Raw genomic sequence first — 27,211 nt, forward strand, 5'->3', positions numbered from 1 at the left:
CCTAACCTGTCTCCCTGCCTCCTATCCTTTGCCTTCCTCCATGCATCAGCATGTTTATCGGCGACTTGTTCTATAGCCGGCCCCATCACCCAGCCTGTCCAGAGCCTTCAGGCACTTCCCAGAGCCTATCCAAGTACAGACCCCATGTCCATTTTCATCTTTGTCACTGAGTACGCCCTGGGCTCTGCGCCAGGTTCAGCCTGGTGTCCAGGGCCTCCCAGGCTGGCTCCTTCCCACAGAGCTCCTAACTGAGCCACTCCTGACTGCCTGGCCATTCCCTGCATGAGGAACATCTACTGCAACTCCCCACCCCAGTGCTGTGGGCCCAGCTCAAAGGGCTTTCCTTCCCAAGACTCAGCCACTACCCCCAGAGCATCCCACCCTCAGCAGCCTTCCTTTTCCCCCTGCCATGCTGTGCTCTGCATGTAGAGGCCCCTCCTGCATGGAATGGACAGCAACAGACATCACCCACAGAGGGCCTGAAGGGCAAGGACATAGGGGAAATGAAGTTGATCAGAGCCTCCAGGTAGCGGCCCAATGCTGGGGCATCCCTCAGGCCCTCCGGACCCTTCCTGGGGATGGTGCAGCAAGGCAAGAGAGGAGGCTAAAGCCAGAGAGGTCCAAGAGCTCAGAGGCTGCTGTGTGACCCCAAGGGCAGAGGTGGTTGTCTGACTGCCTGGAGGGTGTCCTCAGCACAGTGCCTGGTGAGCCGGGGTGCTTGCTCAGTCAGTCCAAATGCAACACCAGGCACTGAACTGCAGGCACCTCTCTCTGCTTCCCTGGACAGTGGGCAGAAGACCCCTTCTGCTCCCTGAGGGTGGGAGGATGAGCTGGTGGGGTGGGAGGAGAGTGGAGCCCCTTGCCCCACCCCAGAGAGGGAATGGGCCAGGGCAGGCTGGCCCCGGATGCCTGCTGTGGCAATGGAAGGGAGCTGGTGCCACCAAGACCCTCTTTCCTAGGGGCCCCAGCCCAGTGGTAGCTGAAAATGGTCACTGGGCACAAAAGAATCGGACACAGCCAAGTCAGGCACCATTTTTTATAAAAACGCATAGTCTCATTTTCCACTCTTTAAAATCACATTCAAAAATCGGCAAAGGAACACCCCAGGGGGTGAGTAGATGGGAGGGGAGGGTGTGCCAACCCAGCCCCAGGGGGAGAGGGCGCGACACCACACACGGCAGCGCGACTGGCACAAGGGGGCATGCGGCGGGCAGGATGGCACCCTGTGGGCAGTGGCATGAACGGGACGTGGGGCTATGGGGCTGGACAGCCCGGGAGGCACACTGACCAGCCAGGGGTGGCGAGAGCTGGCCCCACCTGGCTCCTCTCGCTGTGCTGCCCGGCCTGTCCAGGCTGGTCCCCCATGGTCCCAGGCATACAAGGCCTGGCCTGGCCCAGGGGGCAGGGGACCTTGGGGCCAGGCAAGGCCAGTGTAACACAATCCACAGCTGCCTTTCTGTGGTCCCTGAGCCCGGGCGCTTGGGGTGGAGGAAAGGGGTACTGCAGGGAAGGCAGCGGGACTTGCTGCCAATGCCACCCTCCTGGCCGAGCCCCTCAGCGTCCAGGGAACTGTGGGAACGGAGGCAGCCAGTGACACAGGGGTTCTTCCCGAGCAAGGGCACCAGAGCTCAAGTCACTGCTGCTTGGCCCTGGGGTCGGGGAGATACTGGGCCCCTCCTTCACCAAGTGGCTGGAGGACACGACAGTGCAAGACTATGCCCCTGTCGCAGGAGGGGCTGCGGTGGGAAAATTCAAGTACTATCCCTGTGCTGCAGCCTCCCCTGGAGTAGGGGGCACCAGGCCACCCTCAGAGCACGGCCCAGGGCCTGAGGGGGCACAGCTCAGTGTGGTATCATCCCTGGGGAAGGGCCAGGAGGGCTGCCGGGCGGCCGGTCTCCTCTCCACACGAAGACACCAGGAGGGGAGGCCCCTGGAGGGGCAGGGCTAAGGGCAGCTGGACAGTGGCTGGGTTGGTGGCGGCAGGAGCCAAGGCAAGCGGGCCCCCCCTGGGGGCTGGGCCAGGCTGGGGCCACAGGAAATCACAATAATTACAAAATAAAACCTTTTCCGCTTTGCGGGAAAACAAATAATAAAAATTCGACAAAATAAATTAGAGGTTTATAAAAGGCGGGTGGGCGGGTCAGAGGCCATTGGCACTGCCACGCTGGACGAGCGGCACCTTGCTCAGCTCCACGACGGGTGAGCGTGGCTTGTTCTTCATCTTGGGCACGCGCTGCACGAGCTGCTGGGCCTCGCGGTAGGCATCGCGCAGCTCCTTCTTCCACTGCACCAGCTCGGGGTCGCTCTGCAGGGCACCCAGGGGCAGGGGGCTGGGTGTCAGGCCGGAGTGCTCCCCAGGGCACCCTGAGGCTCTGGTCCCAGTCTGCCCCCACCGACTGGCCCCTGGCCCCACTCACATCGCACTGCAGCACGAATTGTTTTCCGCCTCGGATCTTGAGAAGGAGGCACTTGCGCTCCTTGATCTGAGTCTCCTCCACGGACTGGATCTCCTCCATGGTCAGCAGGCTCTGCTGCGGGGTGGGAGGGGCCGGGCGGGGCAGGGCGGGGCGGTGAGGGCACAGGACAGGCCAGCCAGCCCCCCTCCCCGCCATCCTCTCTGCGCTCCCCAACCCCAGCCTTCTTCTTACCGGGGCCTCGCCCTCGCCCCGCCACTCCAGCCGGTTGGGGAACAGGTAGAAGTACCGCCGCTGCCACTGAGTCAGAAAGGGGTTGCCCATCTTGGACATGTAGCCGTGCATGATGCAGTCCTTGCCCAGGGCATAGTCTGACACGAGACAGGGAGAGGTGGACTCAGCCAGGCCGGCCGGGTCGGAATCCTGGTTCGGCCACTCTGGCCGTGAGCTCCAGTGGCTTCCTGAAATTGGAGCCTATTTCTCCACTCTAAAGCGAGCAGCGGGCAACCTCACCTTCCTCATGGCCCAACTGCTTATTTTTGGTTTTCTTGCGGGCCTCCATTCGGTCCGTCTCAGCATTGATGGTGTCAAAGACTGTCTCTGCCACTTCCTGCTGCCACCGCTCGGAGATGGTGAGGGGAAAGTTGCGGTAGAGTTCCTGGTCACTGTCCAGCAACTTCGGGGAGCAGACAGGACCATCCATCAGCCATAGGCCTGCCCACCCCGAGCCAAGGCATGTTTGGGCAGGGGCCTGAGGCCCAGCAGCCGACAAGAGCCCTGCAGGCCAGGATCAGGGCTCAGGTGGGAGAGGCCGGGGCACCCCTGTACCTTGATTCCTTTTGTGTCCTCCTCATCAAAGGAACCAATGTCGAAGGCATCAGCAGCATTCACCTCCCCTCGAGGGGGGATCAGCGGGGGAGGGTACTGCAGCAAAACAAAGGCTGGGCATCAGCACCGGGCAGGGGCTCCAGGGTGCCCACCTGGCCCCGACCCAGGCCGGTACCTTCTGTAAGAAGACCATCTGCCAGTCCAGGGAGCGGAAGAATGGGCTCTCCTTCACCTCCTGAGCCCTGTGGGAAGACGCGGGTCAGGAAGCTGGGGCTAAGTCTGGGTGCTGGAGCAGGGGGCCCAGGCTAACTCCCAGGGCGACCATTCTCTTGCTGTCACCTTGGGCAAGTTCCTTAAACCTCGGCCTGTTTCCTCATCTCTAAGATGAGGAGACCAACAGTTCCCACATCATAGGGCTCTTGTGAGTTTTCATATTTGTAAATCTTACAACATCATGCCCAGCACTTAGTAAATGTTTAATAAACATAAAAGGTTCTTGTCAGCATCATTATCATCACCATCTTTGTTGCAGGGGCTTTTCTGGAAGCTGGTCCCAGCCAGCTCCAGCAGCTGCAACCCCAGGCAGCCATCCCCCTGAGAACACTGGAAGGGGCTGGTTATGTCCCACCCTGTGAGCCCCTGGAAGGCAGCTGGCACCAGGAGGGGGCTCCAGCAACAGGACATGGCCCTCATCCTCAGGCTGGCCTAGCAGCATGCCCACATGACCCTAGCAGGGAGGAAGAGCCTGGGACTGTGGCCCTGGTTCTGGGCACTCACCCTCGGCCCAGGCAGCCTAGTCTCCGGTTGACATCCCTCTGCAGCAACCCCTCCAGCAAGGAACGGAGTTCAGGGGAGAAGGAGTCAGGCAGCTCCACAGCCTGCAGGGAGGAGCAGACGTTGGCAGGGGCCCAAGAGGAGTCTTGGCCCCCAGCACAGAAAGAGACAGGGCATAGCTTCCTCACTCACCCCAGCAGGCATGTTTGTTCTGACAACACAGGGATGGGGAGCCTCTGGGGCAGGAGGCCAGAGTAAGGATGAGTGGCCCGAATTTGTTGTTAGTTGGTAAGAACCAAGAGTCCACAACCCTAACACACACAGGAGACCCCAGCCCCACCACAGCCCCCCAAGGACTCCACCCAGCCTCCCTACACTCACCATTGTCAACGTCATGCGATCGATCTCATGCTTATCTTTGGTCTTGTGCTGCCGGAAGGGGCTGTGCCTGGGAAGACACATGCAGTCAGAGGACAGGAATGGGGAAATTGAGGCAGGCAGCCACAATGATCTTCACTGAAACCCAGGGATGGTGCCACCCTAATACTCAGGCCACTGTATGCTCCCCTCCCCTAGGCCTCTAACCTGGACAAGGAAAGAACTCCTCTCCATTCCCTCCCACCCACCTGCCTGGGAAGGCCCACTTACCCCCGCAGCAACTTGAAAAGCATGCAGCCCAGGGAAAACCAGTCAGCACTGCTATCGTAAGCCACACCCTTCTGTAGGACCTCGGGGGCCATGTACCCGTGGGTGCCCCTATGGAAGTAAGGAGGCGAGGCCGTGAGTGGGCCTGGTGGATTGTGTGTATTTGTGTGTGTGTGTGTGTGTGTGTGAGTGTAGGAGGGAGGGGGCTGGGCACTCACACGCTGGCGTGGGGCTTCTTCTTGGAGAAGTCACAGGCCAGGCCCAGGTCTGAGATGCGCACGTGGCCATGCTCGTCCAGAAGGATGTTGGCTGGCTGTGGAGGAAGCCTAGTGAGCTGCCTCTGGGGTGGCTCAGGATAGGGTCTGGACAGGCAAGATGCTGCCTGGGTTACCATCCTCATTCTTGAGAGTTAGGGGGTCCAGGGGCAAAGCCCCGGGAGTGGGGGGTCTTTTCCTCCTTCCCCCAATGACAATGTGAATCTAGAAAATGGCTTGGTGGTAGGGAGGGAAGGAAGGCAGCAGCTGGCCAGGTCCCCGAATGCCCCCTGCCAGGTGTGCTGAGGGGCTGATGGGGCCAGAGCCTTACCTTCAGGTCCCGATAGACCACGAAGCGGTTATGCATGTGCTCCAGGCCCAGGATGATCTCGGCAGCATAGAAGCGCATATCGGCCTCAGAGAAAACCCCGTGCTGGGACAGGTGGTAGTGCAGGTCCCCACCTGAAGAAGACAGCCCCGCAGGGTGGCACTCAGCTCCTGGGCCCAGCCCCCAGCCCCATGGTCCAACTGGGGCCAGGCCACACACTCACCGTTCATGAGATCGAGAATGAAGCTGAGCTTGTCCGGCGTGTGGAATGCGTAGGACATGCAGACAATGAACGGGCAGTCCTAGGAGGACATAGGAGGGGAGGTCAGCAGAGGCTGCACCTGGTTCCGGAACCAAAGGCTGCAGCAAGTAACCAGCCTGAGCCCTCCTGGCTCACCCCAGTGCTGACAAGGGATAGCATGATGCGCTCGTTCAAGGCCAGGGTCTCCCCCTGCTTCATCTTGATGCGTTTCTTATCCAGACACTTCATGGCATACCTGGTGGGGAAGGGGGAGGGTGCTGGTCAGTTAATCAGCCCAGCCGGACCTTCAGAGCCCAGGGCTGCATTTGGGGGGGCAGCAGAGGTGGGGGGGCAGGCCTCAGGGCTCCTGTAGTGAAGACTAGACACTGCGTGACAAGCATAAGACACATCAGAGTCAAGAGGGAGAGAGGGCAGGAGCAGGTGCTGGGGAGTCAGGGGCTCTGGGGGCCTGCGGGATGCGTAGCAGCACAAAGACAGGATGGAAGGGAACAGTCACCCTCTGCAGAGGTCTGCTCACTCAGTACCTGGGGGCCCCCGGTCCCCATTGACATCCCAGGGGGCCCTCCCCTCCCTCAGGCATCCCACTCGACACTGTGAGCCGGTGCTCACATCTTGCCCGTGTCGGCCTTCCGGCACCCATAGACCTCGCCGAAGCCCCCTCGCCCGATGATGCGGTGCACGCTAAAGTCGTTCATGGTCAGCTGTGGGGGTGGCAACAATAGGCGTCACTGTGGGCTGCCCGGGCCCTGCCACTGGGCAGAGACACCCAGGCAGCAGGGGGCCAGTCCCATGCTGGGGGGCAGGAGTCCCCATATGCAGGGTCATCCACCCCATGCACTTACCTGCCCTGAGCCACCCCCCTCTAGGATTCTGGCACTGACCCCACAGCCACTGTCTTAGGGGCTGAAGGGCAGACTCCCTGGACCTCCCCGGCCCCAACCGAGCCTTGGCGCCTGGCCCTCTAGGGAGGGCAGCAGGGAGGGAGCACAGTCCTTCATGCCCACCGGCCCACTCACATGGATGTTGAGCTCCACATTCTTCCACTGGCAAAATCGTGTGAATTTATCACTGTAAGAACAGAACACCAGACTCCAATGAGACTCAGGAATCAGGCAAAATGATGCTAGGTGCAAGCCTACTCCATATCATTCTATCGCCTGGGGTCCCGAGCCTCAGTGTCCTCTCTGGGACTACACGGGAAGAGTGCTTGCCCAAGTGGGGCCTGGCCACCTGCCTCTGGGTTTCAGATAAGCTTAAAGAAGAGGTCCTCCAGTCTGTTCCAGACTTCTGGCTACCCCATCTCTAACAATGCCCATCCCACCCCTGCTTGCATGCCTCCAGTGGCACAGCACTCACTCGCCTGAAGCTCTCACTCCACGGCTGGGCAGCTGGGACTCTAAGAAAGCTGTTCTTGACATCAAGCTGAAATCGGCCTACAACTCCCACCCACCAGGCCAGCTCTGGCCATGAGGGCCATAGCAGAGAACAGTGTGCCCCTTTGTGTCCACCTCAACCGTCACCCTGATGCTTCTCATCCTAGGTGGGCCCAGCAAGGTGCTAAACAGTCCACGAGAAGGAAGGTGGACTAGGTGGTCCCTCACTCCCTGGAGAATCGCCTGGGACAGGCTCGGAGATGCCTGGTGCTAAAAAAGGCAGGGCAGGAGTGTGGAGAAGGTGATGGCTGGGAGCCTGTCTGACCTGAGGAATGTTGCACAGGGCCGTGAGTGGGCCAGGTACCCGAGTGCCCCTGGCTGAAGCAGGCTGGCTTCTCTCCCACACACCATCCACACCCCTCTCACAGTAGCCTCCTCCTCCCCTTCCCCTCTTACACGTGTCCCGCTCTCACCTCTCAATGAATTTCTGGAATACATCCCCTCGGAGGTTCTGACAAATTTCTTCGATGTATGGCTGAGGGAAGAAGCTGGGGTTTGGTAACTGAGCCAGACTAAAAGCTGACCAGACTCTGTGACCTCAGCTGCCCAAGGATGCCCCTGGCTGGGCCAGGAAGTAGTAGGGAATAAGCCCAGTACACACCTGGAAGAGATCTGGAGGCACCTGTTTCTTTACCAGGTGGCCCTGGACGTGCTCGGTGGCACTTTTGGAGAAGGGCTGGAAAAGACAGAGGTGGTTGTGAATTCTCTGCAGGGTCCTTTCTTTCCACCCCAACACCCAGGCCAGTCTGGGCCAGCACCTGGGTCTAGGCCTAAGGACACTCACATGTGAGCAGGCCAGCAGCTCCTTCATGATATAGGTGTCGAAGACCTCCCGGCTGCGAGCCAAGCGTTCTTCTTCTGTCTCCAGCTTCTCATATTTCTTGATCTAGAGGACAACATCCCCACAGGTGGCATGAAGGCTCCAACGCCAGGCATCTTGCAGATTCAATGAAAACAGCCCAACCTCCTCCCCTCTCTCCAGGCAGCTGGGCCTTACCTCCTCGTAGAACTCCACCAAGGGCTTGGCCTCCTCGAGGTGTTTCAGGCAGAAGTCTCGGAAGAGCATGTACCCTGAAAGCCGGGGTGTCAGGTCACACAGAGGCCCACCCCCTGAGGTCTTCCATCATGGTGGGCAGCATGGGCTTGGGCCCTCCTGAGCCCGAAGGAGGAGGTAGAGGTGGTTTCTGCCCCAGGCAGGGACTGGGCAAGGCGGCCTTAAAAGCTGCCACCAACTGAAGATTCTCAACTCTGGGGTAAGGAGTGCCCGTGTCTCTAGCCATCCCAGAATCTACTTTGTCAGGCGGTGGCTGGAATGTGATGGGCACGCAAGTGAAGCAAAGGCTTGGGGCTGACTGGCTCCAGGGCCTGGACCTGCTGCTTGAGGGCAGCACCCGCACTGGGGCAGGCCGAGTGGCTTCCCAGGGGGCACACGCCCCTCTTCCTGGACCCCCTCCCATATCATGCCCCCTCCACATCTGGCTGCTTTTCACAGCAGCCCTGAGAAAAAGTTATAGAAACAGACTTTAGGGAGGCCTGACAGGTGGGCCTGAGTAGAACCTGGGGCTCTTCTGCGATGGCAGGTCCTGGGAAAGACAGGCCGGGGGTGGCACCTTGAAGGGCATAAGGCCACTGGTGATGGTAAGAGGTAGGACGAGCTGGGGGAAGGGCTCCCAGGAATAAGACCCCCACCACCCCGGGCAGGCCAGGCCTCACCCCTTCCAGGTAATGGGGGCCTGAGGCCTGGCCCCAGAGCAGCCCTGGAGGTTCAAAACAGAGGTAAGAGCAGTTCCCACTCCCTCCAGCCTGACATGGGTGACCAGGCTTATGTTGGGTGGCTTCCATGCCTCTTTGGGGGCACTGTCTGGGCACCTCTACCAGAGCACACAGCCATCACCTCTGGTAAAGGTGGCCTGGCCTTTGAGTAACTTGTGACCTGGGTTTCCCAGTGGGCAAGGGGCTTTCACTGAGGTCATCTCATCTAGCCTTCCAACAGACCTGAGCAGCAGGGCATCTGATTCCTAATTCCCAGGTAAGGACACCAACAAGCTCAGAGATGTGAAGTGATGTGCCCAAGGTCACACAGCACAAGCCAGGGACCCAAACTATGTTTCATGATATACTGACTCCCCAAGACTGATCTCCAGTGCCTGATCTGGCCAGGCCAGGCCAGGCCAGGCCACTCCCATTTCAGAGCTGAGATCCTGCTCTCTAGAAGGCCAGATCAGAGCCCTGTGTGTCTGAAGGCTGCTTCCCTGGGATCCACCCCAACCCAATCCTGCCCTGTGGGCCAGGTCCGCAGTCCAGATACTAGTAAAACAAGGGCACTGGAGGAGGAGGATCGGAGGGGCCGGCCAAAGCAGGTTGCTCACAAAGAGGGCCCATGGGGGAGGGGGTGGCGACCACAGCTCTGGCAGGCGCCACAGGAAGGGCCCCGCCCCTTCCTGTCAGTTCTACCAACGGCCCAGAGCAGCTGTGCCTGGGCCAAGGGGAAGCTGCAACTCTCAAAAACAAAAACCCCAAGGAGGAACTTCCCCGGCAGCCCTGGAAGACTGCTGGGCCCCCACCCCCCTTCACAGGGCTCCCAGGGCCGGCAGCCAGGGGCTGGGAGGCCCAAAGGGTCACGGCCCTAGCAGCCTTGCTGCCATCCTGGGAGGTGGGGTGCTCGCTGGTGCCCTGCCCCATCGGCTCGGGAGGCCAGACCTCCAGGGAGAGAGGACGGGAGGCCAGCCAGCTGGGGTGGGGTCAGGAAAGCAGCCCCTGCCTCCCAGGGCCCAGGAAGCTGGACAGTGGTGGGAAGCCCTTGAGGCTGGCAGAGCTCCTCATGGACTCACCCAGCTTCTGGGAGAAGATCTTCTCAAAGGTCACCTCGCCCCGGTCCTCCAGGTACTTCTGCATGACACTGCGGATGCTGAAAATGGGGGGGCCTTGGTGAGCCAGAGCCCCCATGGCTCCTGCCAGGCCTGCTGGCCCCGCTGCCCTGGATGCCCGCTACTTCCTCTCCCGGAATCCAGAGTGTCACTGCTCCCTCTGGGAAGGCAACCACCAGCCAGGGCCTTCCCACTCAGGCTCTGTCCCTAAAAGCTTGGGTGGCCAGCAGGTGGCTGCTCAGGAGTTTGGTCCCGGTACTGCCTCATGCTGGCTTCAGAAACCTGGCCAAGCCTCAAAAGCTAGGCCTCACCATTAGCAGATGATGGGTAACCAAAATGGGCCTATCTTTACCATATACTACTGCTTGGCCATAAAGTGGGATGAAGCACTGATACATGGAAATGCTACCACACAGATGAGCCTGAGCAGGCTAAGTGGAAAAAAAAAAAAAAAAAAAGAGTTACAAGAGGCCCCAAGTTCTATGACTCCACTTAATCGCGTGACCAGACCAGGCAAATCTACAGACACAGAGAGCAGATTAGTGGAGGCCAGGGGCCAGGGGAGAGAAGAGGAGTGATAGGTATGGGGTTTCTATTTAGGATGATGGAAATGTTCTAGAATGAGGTAGGGCACAGGTGGCACAACACAGAGAACATACAAAAGCCCCCTGGATTGGACACTTTAAAATGATGACTTTTATGTTATGTGAATCTTAGCTCAAGTTTTTTACCTAGTAAAAACAAAATAAAAGCCAAGCCTCAGTTCCTGTGTCCCTAACATCTGATTTAAAAATGTGCCCCCTACCCCTGGGTTACTTGGGAGGGCAGCAGGGGAGCGGCTGGCCAACATGACCACCCAGCACTCCCCACCAGAAGAGCTCACCCTCAACACTAAGCTATCTGGGCAAGTAGCATGGGGCTATCCTTCATGCCTCAGACACACCTTGCTGCCCCCTCCTACACCTTCCTGGGCCACTGTGGTCCAGCCCCACCAGTGCCTGTCATGATGGCTAGCTGTAATCATTCTGGCCTTCATGAGCCCGGGCTCCTGACAAACACTCCCAGCCCTATACTGAGGACCATGCTGGGCAGGCACACCTGAGCCTGTGCAATGCTCACACGGCCTGTAGGATATGTGGGGCCGCTGATAAAAGACACTGCAACTGGCGAGGACCAGTATAAGAAAGTCTGGGCTCTGCACCCCCGCCTCACTGCATCCCTCTGGAGCCCAACGCGGATCCACCAAGGCCTGCTGGACATCATTGACTAGAAGGTTCCATGGACCCCTGCCCTCCAGGCAGTCCCTCTCAGGGCCCAATTTCTACATCTGTGGTTCTAAGACATCAGACAGTGTGTGTCAAAGCCTGATGGGAGCCATGCAGGAAGGGAAGAATATTCTGGACTGTCAGGAGAGGCTGTGTGGAGGAGGAACTTCACTGGGTTCCTCAGTGCAAACCAGATGTCAACAGGTGGCAAAGCCCAGGGCAGATGGGTGGATGTGGGGACAAGCAGGGGAAGACCAAGCCAAGGGTGAGCAAGAGGCTGTCAGGCAGGAGGGAACTCGGCAGAGGACATTTGAGGAGCTTGGTCCAGGGCAGACAGTCTACTAGAGGCACCAGAGGAGGAAGCCCAGGTGATGACAACACACGGGGGATGACCAATAAAGAGGGAAAGAAACAGGGTGGGTGGGAGCAGGCTCAAGCCATCAAGTAAGCAGAACTGACTGGGCCAGCCGATGGCAGGCCAGGCCGGCCTAAGTTCTGCCCATGAAGAGGTGCCCGAGGTGAGAGGGCTCCTAGCAGGGGCAGGGCCAGTGCTGTCAATGAATGCTGCCCAGCCTCTGGGGGACCCCTGCCCTTTCTGCTCAGCACTCTCCTTCTACGATGGTTTGGGTGGAAGCCCAGGCTCCAGCTCTCCCAAGCCGCTGTTCCAGTTTGAGCCACACAATGTAACGGGAACATTCAGAGCTATTGTAAGCAAGGTCCTTAAACAGTGACTCCCTCCCCTGCACCCCCACCCTTGAAAGCTGGAAGATGCCATGACCTCCTCCAAAACCTGTCGCTAACAGGAAGACAGGTGCTAATGACCAGGACTGCTGTCCTATGTCCCCATCCTCTGACTCCAGCCAATGAGAGTAGAGTTCCTGGCTGAGGGCCAGTGGCTCAGTGGCCCCTTGCTGCCACTTCAGAGCTGGTTCCCCTGGGGAAAGCAAAGATGGCTCCAGGCAATATGCAGAGCCTCCAAGGACAGCATGTGGCCCTCACCAATGCCCGATGCTGGCACACACTGGCTCACACCCACCAGCCTCCAGCAAGAACATCTCTGCAGTCCCCTGGGACTCACAGGCACTCAAGAAGCAAGGCTGGATTCCAAGGCCCGCTCTGTGCTTCACACACGGCAGAAGCTTGAAAAACCTGCCCTGGGGCCTCCAGATCAGAGACTGGAGCCCTACAGTTCCTCTCCCTGCGAGGGAGCATGCAAGACCTCCGTTTTGGAGGGCAGTGGTACCAGGCAGGGGTGGGCCAGGGTGCGGCACAAGAGCAAGGGCCCAGTGCAAGGCAGCAAAGGCCCAGCAGCCAAGAGTTAGGGCCTCGGGGCCTTGGGAACCCTGGAAGGGCCAAATGGCTGAATTTCCCTGGGAAGTGGACCAGGAAGGCTGGATCCTCACCACCCCTTGGTTCAGCTATTGGCACTCCATGCCTGCACCCAATTCTGTGCTTTGGGACAATTCTGGACAAAGTAATAAAGTGGGAAAAGATATCACAAACATCAATCCTCCATGGAGGCGAATGGTCAGATCGTGGTCAGTTGCGGTAAGGAGGGATGCCCAGATAGGTGGGTGACAGGCAAAGTGACTGCAGCCTGTGAAGGGTGACCCCCAGTAGCCAGCTGGGCATGACCCGTGCGATAGGCACCGGGAAGCCCTCCTGAGCCCCAAACTGGCTTCCTGGGAACCAGTGAGACTGGCACCAGCTTAGTAAAGGCAATACAACGGGAATGCCCACCACTTCCCACCATGGGCCTTGGCGGCCCCAACAACAGCTATGAACTAGAGTCGCTAGGGAACTACACTCTTGACCAGGGACTGCAGACGAGGGAGCCAGGATGGGTGCTTCTTGGGGAGCCGGCCTGCGGCACAGCCTTCTCCCATCCCGGTGGCTCTGCTGTGGGCTCAGCCCAGGAAAGAGCAGAAAGTGGGGCCCAGGTGGCCAGACCTTGCCTCCCCTCTGAAGCTGTATGGGATGGTAACAGCTCTCTTCCCAGCCCACAGCACTTCACTGTCTTCCTTGAAAAGAAAAAATGTTTTCTAAATAAAATAAACACCCCCCCCCCAAACACGAGATCAGACTGAGCAGAGCCGTTGAATGGAAGGCCCCCAAAGCGACAACATTAGGGTTTCCTGTCTGTTCTCGTGGGGCTGGCAGCCGAGGGAGCTGGCAGGTCAGAAAAATGTGTTACGGACATACTCTCACCAGGGTGGCAAGTACAGGCTGGCATGGGAGGTGGCGGCAGCCTCCTGGGCTGGGTCACCTTGGTCTCCAACACCCGCTCCCAGATACTGGTGGAGTCTAGAGTGGCGACCAGCCCAGAGCAGCATTCCTGCCCCCACCCAGGCCAACAACGCCGATATCTCAGAGGACATGGCTGCCAGATCAACTCCGGGTTGTCAGGAGAACCAAATGCCTGCATCTTTCCCGCCAGAAGGACCCTAAGGCTCCCAGCCTCTCCGGAGAAGGGCCTCAGCCCCAAATTCCAAATGGCTCTCCTCAACCTCCCTCCCTCGAGGCCACGCCTGGTCACAAACTTTTAAATGCCCAGTTTCCTCATTTGTGAAATGAGGATGTCGACAAAATGCTGAATTGCCACCACCACGCTGGCCATTTAAAAAGCCTGAGGACACAGCAGGACTGTCCCAAGATGTCAGCCTTGCTGCGAGTGCTGTCAGCTCAAGACCCCTCCTGGGGGCAGCCCTCTTCCTGGGTTTCCACTACCTGTGCCTCTTCTAGAACACCATCCCAAGCTACTGGGTCTTGTGCAGGACTCTGTTCCACACTTCCCAAGCATGGAGAGAGTGCGGCCTACATATGGCCAGGGGGCCTCCTGAGTCAGGTGAATGGGCTGCAAGGCGACCCTTCTCACAGACCAGCCTCACACACTCACGCTGATCAGGTGCAGGGGCCCGGGCGGGGGGGCGGGGGGGCAGGTGGCAGAGCCTGATACCTGCCCCAAGAGAGTAGCAAGGGCCCCTTGGCAGGAGGACCTGCCCTGCCATGACAGGGAGCTGCCAGACCCTGCTGCCTACAGCCAGGGCTGTTCTCTCCAGCACCAGCTGCTCTGAGGAGCAGGCCAAGCCTGACACTGAGGTAAAGGGCACATCCTCCCTCCCAGCCCGGAGTGCGGGTAGGGGTGACAGGAAGGCAGTGAGGGCTGTGGGGGAGAAGTTCCGGTGGCTTCTGGAACCACGTGTTTCAGAAGAAAAGCAAGGTCCCTTGCTGTGTGGCATAGAGGCCTGATGAGCTGACCTGGGCCCTCACAGGTGACTCCCACAGAAGGTCAAAGACAGTAGCTTGTGTGTAGACTGGGAGAGAAAGCAGGGGTCAGAAGCAAACACACTTGTTTTGATGGTGAAGAAATCTAGGCTAGAAGCTGAGCAGCTTGCACAGCATCCCACCCTGCATTAGTGGCCAGAAAACAAGAAAGCGTCCAACTCTCTCTGAGAAAAGTTGTCCCACCAGGCAGGGGCCTCCCTTCAGCCTCTTCAGGCGTTGGATGCAGGGTCTCAGGGGACCCCAGACTCGTGCCCCGGCTGCCTTTCCCTCCATCCCCTGCCAGTGCTGTGGGCAGCGGGCAGCATCGCTTCCGGGAGCCTCGCAGGCTACGGGCAGCTTTGGCCAGCACCTGCCAGGCTAGGGCCCTGGATCCTATGCTCCTGTGTGACAGGGATGCCAGAGTCATGAAACCCCAGGATGGAGTGAGCTGGCATGGGGGCCACAGGCCTGGCGGGTCTGGTGCGGCCACACCTCGAACAGCCATGCTCCGGGAAAGGCCAATTAACAAGCCAGTGGAGCAGAGGCTGTGGCTGTGGCTGCAGCTCCTCTGTGGCATTTCCAGGAAACCTGGCACGGAGGTGGCAGCAGTAGGAGGAAGTCCCCTGGGGCTTCTTATTAATATTTCTCAATGACTCTCCCTGGGGCTCACAGTGTCCTTAGAGCTCAAGAACAGGGGAAAGCCGGAGCCCTGGCCCTGGGAAGAAAAGATGACACCCACCAGGCAGCACACGCACATAGCCCCCTACACGCATCTGAAGGAACAAGCCAGGCTTCCAACGCTGCGGCAGCCACAAAGTGGCTCCTTGCGGGATGTGCGGAAGGGGGCACACTGGCAGCCTTGTCACATGTCACCGATTCTATACTAGCACAACATGAGGACCACACCCTGCAATTTACTGCTATTATGCTAAAATGCACCAAGAACAAAGTTCTAGGGCTCCTTGGCCCATGGTTCCCAGGAAGACGCTGTCCCCCACCCTGGCCTGGATGGCCTCCAGGGTCCGAGAAAGCCCCACTCAGAGATGGAGCTGCTAGCACTTCAACACCAGAAAACGCACTTCTGCAACCCTGCTCCTCTGCCCACATAGATGCTACTCTTTGAGGCGGCAGTGATGCAGAGAAGGAATGTTATTGTTTTGGAAGAAAGCTGCAGCCAAATGGGTCGTTTTTAGGGTCTCTTGTTTGAAACAGATTAGCGATAACTAGAACACAAGTCTGTCTTATATAACCAGCAGAGGACAGTGGTCCCTCGGGGCCTCAGGAAGAAGGGGGCAGGTGTGATGGAGGCTGCGCGTTCCTCAAAGATTCTCACATATTCCTGGCTTTTGCTGTTTGTTCCAAGGCAGGAGCATAATATCCTGGAAGCACCCGCCGTGCGCACGCAGCCCCTGGGTGCCCGGGGCGGGGAGGAAACGCCGGCTGCAGAGTGCCTACACCTGACGTCACCGGGAATTTACTACTAGGAATTGATCGTGCATTAATAGGACACATTATTCCTGGTTTGACAGAGCCCAGATTCCCCTGCACAGATTCCAACCTGTAATGCTCACGCTCCCTTCAAATCCATTTACTGAGGGAATGGCGGGAGGGCGAGCAAGCGACTTAATGACAAAAATGTGAAACCGTGCGCTCTGGAAAGGAGAACGAATGGGAAGAGACGTCCCAGAGACCCATTCCTGGGAAGAGCAGGGGCTTCAAAGGCCCAGAGGGAACGACTAACTGCTGACTGCAGAAAGGATCACCTTGTTTGGGGGCTGGGAGCTGAGGAGAAGAGCTGCTACTGGGGTGGAAAGTTCTGGGTAAGGGAAGACTGGGAACAACAGGGCTTTGCTGGTGATGGAGAAGTGGAGGAGGAAGGGAGGAAACCTTCCCCTGTACCCCTTCTCCCCCCCACCCCAAATCAAGGACAGGAAGTCCTGGAGGCAAAGAGTTAACAGGAATGAAGAAGAAGCAGAGGAAGAGTGGCCGGGTCTGGGAGACAGGCAAGCCAGAAAAGGACAGGAAGGAGGAAATCCATGGTGGGGGAGGGACCAGGAAAGAGCCAAGAAAATCAGAGGCTGCAAGAGGCACCCGGCTCCGGCAATCTGCTGCTGGGGCTGCCACTGTCCCCAGGGAGGGCAGGGGTATCTCCTGGGGCCGCCCAAGCTAGGCTCCTCAGCCAAGAGCCCAGAGATTAATTACACTCGGCCTCCGTGGTCATATTAAGCAAATGACAGTAATTACAGGACCGCTGCTGGTGAAGGGAGACAGCAGCTCCTTCAGGGAGAAGCACAGACCACAGGCCCGAGAGCCGGGGGAGCACTGAGAGGGCATCTGGGAGCAGCCGGCCCCTGGCTTCACCCCACTGGGAAGGGAGGCGGGCACAGTCAGGAAAAGAGCCGTGCTGGTGTCCCAGCGGGATCCAAAGCCGGGTCCTCTGGCTTCCGGCTACACGACTCTGCCTCGCTCCATGAGAAAGCAGAGAAATGGGTGTGTTTCCTCAGATTCTATAGGGTGACAGAAGGGGAGGACCTCGTGCCAACTCGAAGTGGCACTGTGCCTACCTGCCAGCTCTTGTTCCTAGCTCTGAAAAGTCAGAGCTGATGCCAGCCCCCAGCTCTGGGCCAAGCCACAGCCTGGGCGCCAGCTGCAGAGAGGCTGCCAAGATGGACCACCCCGAGGCAGGAACAACTCCAAATGGCACCTTGTCGTGGATAGACCACGACCTTTCTACCTGACCCCGACCTCACAGGTGAGGGGAAGACATAACCCCAGGCAGGAGCTGCCTCCTCTAGGCACCAGGTTTGCCAGAGCAACTCTGTTCTGTCCCAGATGGCAGGGGCCAGGGTGCTGAGCCTCGTGAACCAGGGCAGCTGACAGCAGAGGGGGCTGAGGTCACGGAGCCCAGATAGTGGTTCCCTGGACACGGGATGCCGGAGGGGGGGTAGACACGTATGGGGGCATGTGGGGTCCGGAGACCTGAGTTCAAATTCCAGCCTGCTTCTAGGACTCAGCCTCCTCCCCTTCCCCAGCCTCGGTTGCTTCAAATATTAAATGGGAGAATACCACCTGCTGTGCCTGCTTTCCCACAGTTGCAAGAGGAATAAAATGGAGTGAAAACCGCTTTGCAAACTGGGAAGCAGAAGGCAAACCTGAGAAACAGTCATTGTGACCTTCCAGAGCAGGAGGCATCTAGCCCACCGGGTATGTGAAGCACAAAGTAAAAGGTGGCATGTCCTCTGAAGTAGAAGAGGCCTGGCCTTAGCTCACTGACAGGCACTGCCAGAACTTCTATCCATCTCTTAGATGTGGGCAATCTATCCAATGTTGTGCTGCTGGATGGTAACTCTGTTTGAGAACCCATGGCACCTGGCTCTGGGTCTCCTGCTGTTCCCCAAAAACTGACTCACAGGCTCGTTTCAGGCATCATATAGTCCTGACGTTTCTTGAGCAACTATTACATGCAATGCATGGCCCTGTCAAGCTCACAGGTTGGTTTTTGGATCAATTGAGATGACAGATGTCATAATAAATAATAAATTATTATCACTTCTACCATCATTCCTATCAGCACCATCACTACCACAGATGGTAAAAGGGACAGGAAAAGAGGAACAGCTCGTTTCTCAGGGTTCTAACACCTGCAGAGCCAACCCAAGGCGGGGCCCCATCAGGAGCAATGCATTCTGGGGAGAGATTACCCAAACACAGAGAGTTCCAGAAAACGCTCTGCCTGACACTTTGTAGAAGTCCAACCTGCAGGAGGGTCTCAAGGCCACAGCCACCAAAGAGAGCCGCTGTGAGTCCCAGAGGTTGACTCTCCGTGCTTCCTCCCTCGTGGCTTTGTCATTTCTGAACTCATTTTTTGTTCTAACTGTCACTGCTCCCTGGACAGCCCCCAGCTGACAGTCAGCCTGGTTCCTGTTTTGAGAAATCTGATTGCAAATGTCTTAGAAAAAAAAAGAGGGGGGGGGGCCTCAACGGCCTTTTCAAAATGCAGACCAATTTTCCTCTCCCAGGGTTGGTGTTCAGTCAATCCGAAACCCAGTGAACAGGGGCACAGAGAAGGGGGCCAGGGAGGTAGGCATGGCACTCCTTGCAGCTTTGGGCTCTGCCTCAAATACTTAGGGCACCAGAGGGTCCCAACCCCCATTTCATGCTATCCACATTTCACAGATGAGAAAACTGAGGCTCAGAAACAGGAAGGGACTTGCCCGAAGTCACATGACACGACCACGGCAGTGAGGACAGGCCCAGGTTCCCAGGCCAGCCAGGGTTCCAGCATGCCAACTCTCGGGTATGAGCTATCACAGTGGGCACACAGCTCTCACCCATGCAGAATGGTCGGGCGCCGGCTCAGGCCTGAGTGGTAGACATGATGTGGAAGTGGAAGCCAGAAGCCCTGACCTGGTGACTGGGCACCATCCTGGATTACCTGGGACACTGGGCAAGCCACATCTGGGGCTTCGGCTTCCCCACCTGTTCCAAGGAGACAAAACCGCACCTGTCCTATCTGTTCACAGGCTGCCAAGGGGCTCAAACAATGAGAAAATACTCTAGAAGCCATAAAATGCTGGACAAGCCTCAGCAGTGGTCCATATCCTGAACAGAACGTGCCTACATCCTGAACAGTTTAAACTTTGATACCAGGTGCAGTGACATCAGTTGTCTCAGAGAGAGGTGGCAGCCGTGGTCCAGCTGCTGCAGAGGTGCAGGGATGTCCCCTGGCAAACAGCACCCACAGGGCACCACATACAGGGCCCCCAGGGGAGGAATTCGACGACAGAGGGGTAGTGGGTGCCTCCCCGCCCCCCCCCCCCCCCCGCACCGGGCTGGGGCACACACCACACCCTGCTCCCCACCACCACCAACCTGGCCCCCAAGGCACTCTCAAACCCTACTCCAGCCGGTGACCCACCAGAAGGGTGGGGGAGACCGAGAAGACTTGCTGTGAGGGGGCTAGGGGTGGGGGCAGCGGCGCCCAAGGCAGGGTGCTGGGAGTCGGGAGAGCAAAGGGATGGTGATGTAGTCAGGCCAGGTAGCCGGCGGCGGGCGGAGGAGGGGGCCCTGCGGGGACGGCAGGGGCGCGGGGCCGAGGAGGCACCGCACGGCTCGGGGGCCGGGGGCCGGGGGCCGGGGCCGGGCGGCGGGCGCTCGGGGTTCAGGTGCAGCGGGTCTGGGGCTCCGGGGTCCGTCGGGGCTGCCCACCCCCGAGCGGAGGCTGGACACGGGGCACGGGGTGGAGCGGGGGCGGGGGTCCTGGGCCGCGGGCTCGGGGAGGGGGAGCGGGCGCGGGCCCGGCCGGCGGCCGCCTCACCTGGGCTCGGGCAGCAGGATCTTCTTGCTGGCGCGCGCGGCCGGCGTGGCCTTGCTCTTCTCCATGGCCATCAGGTAGCTCACGTCGGCCAGCACCGCCTCCAGGTCCGCCATCTTGGCGGCGGCGGCGGCCTCTCCCGCCGCTCCGCTCCGCTCCGCTCCGCTCGGCGCGCTCGGCCCGGCCCGGCCGCTCCGTCGGCCTCGGGCGCCGCCGCCCGCCTGGCCCCGCTCGGCGCCCGCGGCTCCGCTCGCCGCGGCTCACAGGCGGCGCCGCCCCATGGCGCCGGCTCGGGCCCGGCCCCGGCTCGCTCCGCTCCCGCCGGGACTGCAGTCGGGCCGCCGCCGCCGCCGCCGCCGCCACCGCCGCCGCCGCCGCCGCCCGCGCCCCGGAGCCGCCGCCGCCTCCGGCCCCGCCTGCCGCGCACAGCGCCGCGAGCCCGCAAGGGGCCAGGCGGGCAGGCGGGCGGCGGCGCCCCCTGGAGGCCGCGCGGGCTGGCCCGAGCCTGACCCCGCGGCCGCGCGAGACCCTTCCCTGGGCCCGCCCGGCCCGACCGCCCCGGCCCGGCCCGACCCGACCCGACCCCGACCCGGACTTGGACCGTGACGCTGACCCCAGACCTGGAATCCGCCGGAGTAGACCCTGGGCCCAGACCTCGGCCACAATGCGGATCCCAGCTCGGATCCCACGCTCCACGGTAGACCACGGCCCTCAACCCCAGACTGCGGCTTCAGAACACGCTCTTCGGAACTTGGCCCTCAGGCCCCGGACGTAACCCCTGACTTCTAGACCGTGGCCGAAGTCCACGACCCGACATTAGACCTGGATAACATTCCTGACCCGGGCCTCCAAACAGGACCCCAATCCCAGACCTTGGGCCACTGTCTTATTAGACTCTGTGACACGAGATCACAACCCTATGTCCTGTCCCCCTACCACCCACACGCTGACCTCAGACCCCCCAACAGGACCCCAGATCTAGTTTTTGGACCATGACCTCAAACACTGATCCCAGCCTGGTTACTAACCCCAACTTTGAGTCCAACACCAGACCCAGACCGTGATCATGACCCTAAACCCTGGACTTAGGAATGAGGACCAGACCATCTACCTCAGACCAGAGCTCCAGACCCAACATCAGGAACTCTGAACACAGACCCAGGACTGGGATATCCAACCAGGGACCCAGTCTGGACCTAGAACACCTAACAGGTCACCATGAATTTGGGGCTTGAACAATTGCAGTCACGCTCCAGGCCCTACCCCAGCCCCATTCCCCACCCCTCCTGCTTTTGACCCAGCTCTTGCCTCAGGATTCCTATGCAGGACGAGGGAGTCTGCGCCAACTCCCACTCTCTGTGGACCAGCTTGTAGACCCAAGTCCCTGGCCTGCACCCCCACCCATCCATGAAATCTTTATGGACTCATCATGATTCCACAACATGGAATCAAACCTCTCTCAGCCTGGGAGGACATAGGAGTGTCAGTGCTGCCTGGTAAGGGAAACTCACTGTACCAAGAAGACTCTGGGGGTGGGGGTAGGAAGTTCCATGTGTCTCAAAGCAGCACCCCCTATCTCATCTCAACAGATGACAAGATCTCTTCCCAGCCCTGGGCACATGGGGCTCAAGCCTCATGCTGTTCATAGGCCAGGATCCAGGAGCCTTTTGCAAAGCAGAGTTCCCTCCTCTTCACGTTTCTCAGGCCACCTTCTGAGATCAGAACCAGAGCACATCAGAAATAACAAGGTCCCTTCTCAGTGGACAACACTACCATCCTCCCAGATACTCAGGTCAGAACTCCAGGCATCATCCTTAATACTTCCTTCGCCCCTGGCCTAATCTCTCACTACACCCTCTAGTCTGGCCTGAGAATCTTCTTAAACCTGCCCACTTCTCAGGATCCCCTAGTTGCTGCCCTGATGCAGACCCTGACCAGAGACACCTCTCCCAAATCTAGACCGGATGGAGTTACCAAGCATTTGGGGAGCTGCTGAGAGTGGGGAGGGGGGGTAGAGAGTCCTAGGCTCTGTGTGCCTTCTTCCCTGGCTAATGACTGCTCATCCACCTCCCACCAGGTAGCCTCCCCCAACTGCCTGACCCCAAACTATGCACATCTCCAGTTATTTTTTTTTAAGATTTTATTTATTTAGTCATGAGAGACACTGAGAGGAAGAGACATAGGCAGAGGGAGAAGCAGGACTCCATCCGAGGACCCCGGGATCACGCCCTGAGCCAAAGGCAGACGTTCAACCACTGAGCCACTCAGGCATCCCTGTACATCTCCAGTTCTGCACTTAGCACCTACTTTCTTGATTTGAAAACATCATTATTTGCAAAATGTATCATTTCAAGTGTTTGATGGGGTGGGGGTGAAGGGGTGATTGAAGTTTTCTTAAATGTTTATATCAATTGGAGAATGGATCCTGATATTGGAAACGCTGATGTAAAAAAGCAAAAAGAAGGTAATACAGTCTCCAATTGTAACTGATGCTCCCAGTTCACTCTTGCCCCACTGCCCACAACAGGACCAGACACAGAAAGGCAAAGCCCGTGTTTGATGAATGAATGAGTGACTGATTGAAAGAGCTCCAGGGCCCAAGATGGCACACTGAGTTTGGGGCAAAATGGAGCTGGAGGCACACAAGGATGCCACAACAGGAGGCCTCTAACCTCCCCTCTGCCCACCCCATCCCGACTCTTGAATTCTTAGGGACTGACTACAGCCACATACTGGCTTGGGTTTCCTGGAGCAGACCCTATTTTAAAAATTCTTCCTGAGAGCACCTGGTGGGCTCAGTTGGTAGAACATGGGACTCTTGATCTCAGGGTTGTAAATTCAAGCCCCAAGTTGGCTGTAGAGATTACCTAAAAAATAATAATAAGGGGCACCTGGGTGGCATAGTTGGTTAAGTGTCTGACTCTTGGTTTCAGCTCAGGTCATTACCTCAAGGTAATAAGATTGAGCATTGCATTGGGCTCCACACTCAGAGGGGAGTCTGCTTAAGACTTTCTCTCCTCTCCCCTCTCCCCCACACCCCAGAACACAAGCTCGCTCTCTCTCTCTCTCTCTCTCTCTCTCGCTCTTACTCTCAAATAAATAAATATTTTTAAATTTAATTAATTAATCAGTTGATTAATTAAATTCTTCTTGATGAACTTGCCCCTGTGGGCAGCTATCCTAATCCAGGAGATGGATCTACCTTCCCCCCACACCTGAAAACCCCATCCCCACTTCTGCCTGGGGCTCCAACCACAACCCCAGCAGACCTGAAGCTGAGATCCTTTGAGAGAGAGCCGGTCTTCTCCAGGGCAGCCCTCAATGGTTACCGGAGCCCCAGAGAGCAGCGCTGGAGCCTTGGGCGGGAAGAAGTTGAGGGGAGTCCCTGGCCTTAGGGAGGCTGGTTTGGGGGATGATGCTGCCCCCTGGTGGTTGAGGGAAAGCTGATTGTAAATTTGTCTCTTAGGGCTAGCTTCAGTTGTTTCTCCTCTTAACCAACTTTGTCAGGTCCCCAGACCTTGTCAGCCTCTGGCTGGGATTGCTGGGAGTGAAAGAGAAGTGGAACCCCATCTTTGCCCAACTGGCAGACCCATGGACACACCATTACCTGGCATCTCTCCCAGATGACTAATAGGTGTTGCAAACTTAATGCATCCCACACAGAGCTCCGGCTCCTACACTCAGCCTGTCCAAACTGCTCCTCTCTCCCACCTACCCATACCAATCATGGTTCCTCCTTCTTCCAAAAACCTGGGAGTCACCCTTGATTCCTCACTTCCCTTACCTGCCCCTGCCCCCACTCACACTCACACTGTCATGCAGCCTGTCCTGTTGACTACCTAATGTGTCTGCTCCCAAAGTATGCCCTGAATCCTTCCACTGTGCCCTGCCAAGCTTGATTCAAGCCCCACCACCTCCTGCCTGGTGCTGATACCTGCACCAGCCTCCTCACTGGGCAGTTTTTACAAGCCAGAATCAAACCCCACCACTAATGACTACCTTTGCACTAAGGAAAGATATACCCCATCCTCCATGGCCTATAAGACTTACACTGTCTGGGGCACCTGGGTGATTTAGTTGGTGAAGCATCTGCCTTTGGCTCAGGTGATAATCCCAGGGTCCTGCGGGAGCAGGGAGCCTGCTTCTCGCTCTCCCTCTGCCTGTTGCTCTTCCTGCTTGTGCTATCTCTGTTAATAAATAAATAAATAAATAAATAAATAATCTTTTTAAAAAAAAAGATTTATTATAAATAAATATAAAAATCCTTTTAAAAAATTTTATTTATTTATTTATTTATTTATTTATTTATTTATGATAGGCGTAGAGAGAAAGAGAGGGAGAGACACAGGAGGAGGGAGAAGCAGGCTCCATGCAGGGAGCCCGACGTGGGACTCAATCCCAGGACCCCAGGATCGTGCCCAGGGCCAAAGGCAGGTGCTAAACCGCTGAGCCACCCAGGAATCCCCCCATAAATAAATAATCTTAAAAAAAAAAAAAAAAAAAGATGTACATGGTCTGGCTCCTGCCTTTCTTCTTCTTTTTTCTTTTCTTTTCTTTTTTTTAAAGATTGTATCTATTTACTTATGAGAGAGAGAAAGGCAGAGACATAGGCAGAGGGAGAAGCAGGCTCCATGCAGGGAGCCTGACGTGGGACTGATCAGTGGGACTGATCAGTGGGACTGGATCCTGGGTCTGGATCCTGGGTCTCCAGGATCACGCCCTGGGCTGAAGGTGGCGCTAAACTGCTGAGCCACCGGGGCTGCCCCTTGCCTGCCTTTCTAACTTAACTCTATCTTCCCTTCCCCTAACCCCTTAGTCTCTGATCTATCTGGTCTTTCCTCTGTTACTACAACGAGCCAAATTCATTTCCACCTCTGGGGTTTTGACTTTATAATCCCCTTGCCTGGAATGACTTTTATTTTCCTCCTTTCTGGCAAGGAAAGCTCCTGTTCATTCCCTATCTCTGATGAGATTGGGCACATTCAGGGTGGTATGGCCGTAGACTCACTCCCTATCTCTTGAGCTGAGAGGTTCCTGCTCAGGGGGCTCTCTCGTGGTGCCCCTGTTTGCTGTGGTCACAGCCAGGTCACGCTGTCCTCACATCCAACATGGTGCCTGGCACAAAGTTAGGATTGCAAAGAGAAACAGGATTTAGTGGTGGCCCAGTCCTGTAGAGACAAAGATCTTTAAATCTATACCTCCAGTTAAGCTGGCAGAGCTATAATGTAAGGAGGGGGTTGTTCAGAAGAAGAGAGTTAGGGGAAGTGTTGGAGAAGGGTCAGGGAGGGCAGGGAAGAGATGGGGAAAGTCTTGAACTTTTGACATTGTGTGCATGAAGCATGAGTGAGGTTGGAGTGAGGACTGACCTGTGCCAAGACTCAGGAGTACCAGTTACCTCCTGCTGGGGCCTCCTAGGCTTTGAAGCTTGGGGTGGGTGCCCTTCCCTGACCTCACCAGGTTGTTGGGATTGATGGGGAGAAACTCCTGCCTCACATGGACAGCCACCTCTCTGATATCTGGGGCTTAGTGCCAGGCTCTGGCTGGGATGCCCGGAGCTCACTTCACTCACTCACTCACTCACTCACTCACTCACTCATCCAACAATGTTTGTTGAGCTCCTACTACATGCTGGGCACTGATGCTTGGCCTTGGGGACCCAACACAGGGAGAGACAAACAGTGAACCGCGGAGCCACCCAGGAGTCCCAATAAATAAGTCAGGGAAACCTCCAAGGAAGGGCCGTTTTGCCGGAGCCAGAAGGATGGGAGGGAAACAGCTTTGTTCCCGGGCAGGGAAAGGGCTTTTCAGGCGCGCGCGGAACAGTAAGTAGGTGCGAAGGCCCTGAGGGAGGAACCGGCTCTAGGTCTCACGAGGCTCCGCTCTCCAGGACGACGGTCCAAGGCGCTGCATGGCCCGCTCGGCCCCGGGCACCTGGCCACGATCCCGGATCCGCCGGACCCGCTTTCTGGAGCAGCGCCTCTCCTGGAACCCTCCAAAAGGCCACACAGGCCCCGCACTGCCCCGGTCCCTGCCTCCCTTCCCGCCTCAGGAAGAGCCTTAGCCCGGACTTGGGCTCCGCCTGTGGCCCCAGACTACCCTGGCCATGGCTCCGCCCCCGCCCCGGCGGCGCCCCGCCCCCAGCCTCCGGGGCGCCTTGGCCCCGCCCTGGCCCACCCACCTCCGCGGCGCCCCGCCCCCGGCCCCGCCCCCGGCCCGGCCTCCGCGGCTCCCCGCCCCGGCTCTCCCTAGCGCGCGTGCGCTCCGCCGCCCGGGGTCGGCCTGGCGCCGGAACCCGCTGGGTGCGCGCAGAGGGTGTGTGTTCTTGGCCCTTCTGGCTCGTCTGTTTGAAGCGTGGTCTCATAGTCCCCACGGGCCTCACGGTGTGGCCAGTGGTACCTGCTGTATCGAGGAGAGGGAGGATGAGTGTGGAAAAGACCTGGAGTCAAATCCTAGTGTGACCTCCTACTGCCCAGGCTGCTTGCCCCAGCCAAGTTACTTAACCTTTCTGAGCCTTGCCTTTCTCATCCTTGCCCGCGAGCCTGACTTCACGGATTGCTTTGAGGATTAACGGAGGGGACGCCTGGGTGGCTCAGCGGTTAAGTGTGTCTGCCTTCCGGCTCAGGGCGTGATCCTGGAGTCTCGGGATTCCTGGAGTCTCAGGATCGAATCCCACATGAGACTCCCTGCATGGAGCCTGCTTCTCTCTCTGCGTATGTCTCTGCCTCTCTCTTTCTGTGTCTCTCATGAATAAATAAAATCTTTTTTTTTTTGAATAAATAAAATCTTTAAAAAAAAAAGGATCAACGGAGGTGCTGTGTGTGTGCAGTGGTGGGCTGGAGAGATGGCTTGCTGCGTGGCCATTGTCACACGTGGAGTATGGGGGCCACACTTGTATCTCCCTCTAGGCGTCCTCTGTGGCCTCTTATCTCTCCTTTCTCCCCTCTCCCTCTTTCTCTACTTTTTCTGGATCTTTTGGGGTGTTCTCTCTCTGCATCTGTCTTTTTCTGCTTCTGTCCTTGTGTCTTACCATCCTAGCACTCTCATGACACACTCTGGGGGGACAGGGCAGCTGGACCTTCCTGCTCTCTGTAACTCTCTGGAATGGGCAGATGGCAGAAGCAGAAGCTAGCTGAGTGCTAGGCTGAGAGCAAACCCAGGTGCTCCCGACCTCAGGTGCCTGCTCGCACTATTTCCTGCCCACTTGGGTGTCATTGCTGAGCTTTCCTTCTGGGCCCGGGGAACGTGGAAGGGTGGAGGTAGAATGGGTTTCTCCAACCAACAAGTGCCAGGCCTGCTCTGCTGTGGGCCTCTCAGATGGCACTTAGCACAGAGCTGGTCTGGGAGGGAGGGAGAGATCAATTGTTCCTCCCCTCCAAGGCTAGCTACATGTACATATACTGCAAATGAAATGCAGGGATTCCTGGTTCAAAGATTAAGAATTCATGATAAGAAAAAAAAAATCCAAGATGGCAATAGAAATTAAGCTGAGCGTGGGGTCCTTCTGAACACAGGGCGCTGTAACAGAATGGATCGCTTACCTATGAGGTAGGTTCTGCCTCCCTT

At 57.8% G+C, this 27,211-nt stretch overlaps 1 protein-coding gene across 2 annotated transcripts; it reads right to left on the minus strand.

The window, feature by feature from the left end:
- Positions 1 to 1,022: 1,022 nt before the first annotated feature.
- Positions 1,023 to 20,010, minus strand: GRK2 (G protein-coupled receptor kinase 2). Of its 2 annotated transcripts, XM_025446055.3 has the most exons (21): positions 19,652 to 20,010; positions 9,770 to 9,846; positions 7,936 to 8,009; positions 7,723 to 7,824; positions 7,540 to 7,614; positions 7,352 to 7,413; positions 6,522 to 6,573; positions 6,115 to 6,206; positions 5,641 to 5,740; positions 5,467 to 5,545; positions 5,247 to 5,377; positions 4,880 to 4,974; positions 4,665 to 4,772; positions 4,398 to 4,464; positions 4,020 to 4,120; positions 3,418 to 3,484; positions 3,243 to 3,338; positions 2,928 to 3,090; positions 2,649 to 2,785; positions 2,418 to 2,531; positions 1,023 to 2,305 (listed from the first exon to the last, which is right to left on the minus strand). In XM_025446055.3, exons 1-21 carry the CDS (start codon positions 19,762 to 19,764, stop codon positions 2,141 to 2,143), a joined length of 2,070 nt encoding a protein of 689 aa, XP_025301840.1. In that variant the 5' UTR covers positions 19,765 to 20,010; the 3' UTR covers positions 1,023 to 2,140. The 2 variants fall into 2 exon arrangements, with proteins under 2 accessions (XP_025301840.1, XP_025301839.1); XM_025446054.1 differs by lacking the exon at positions 19,652 to 20,010 and having other exon boundaries at positions 2,418 to 2,528.
- Between the last annotated feature and the right edge of the window lie 7,201 nt (positions 20,011 to 27,211).

This window comes from Canis lupus, chromosome 18, assembly GCF_003254725.2.
Source record: "Canis lupus dingo isolate Sandy chromosome 18, ASM325472v2, whole genome shotgun sequence".
Classification (NCBI taxonomy): domain Eukaryota; kingdom Metazoa; phylum Chordata; class Mammalia; order Carnivora; family Canidae; genus Canis; species Canis lupus.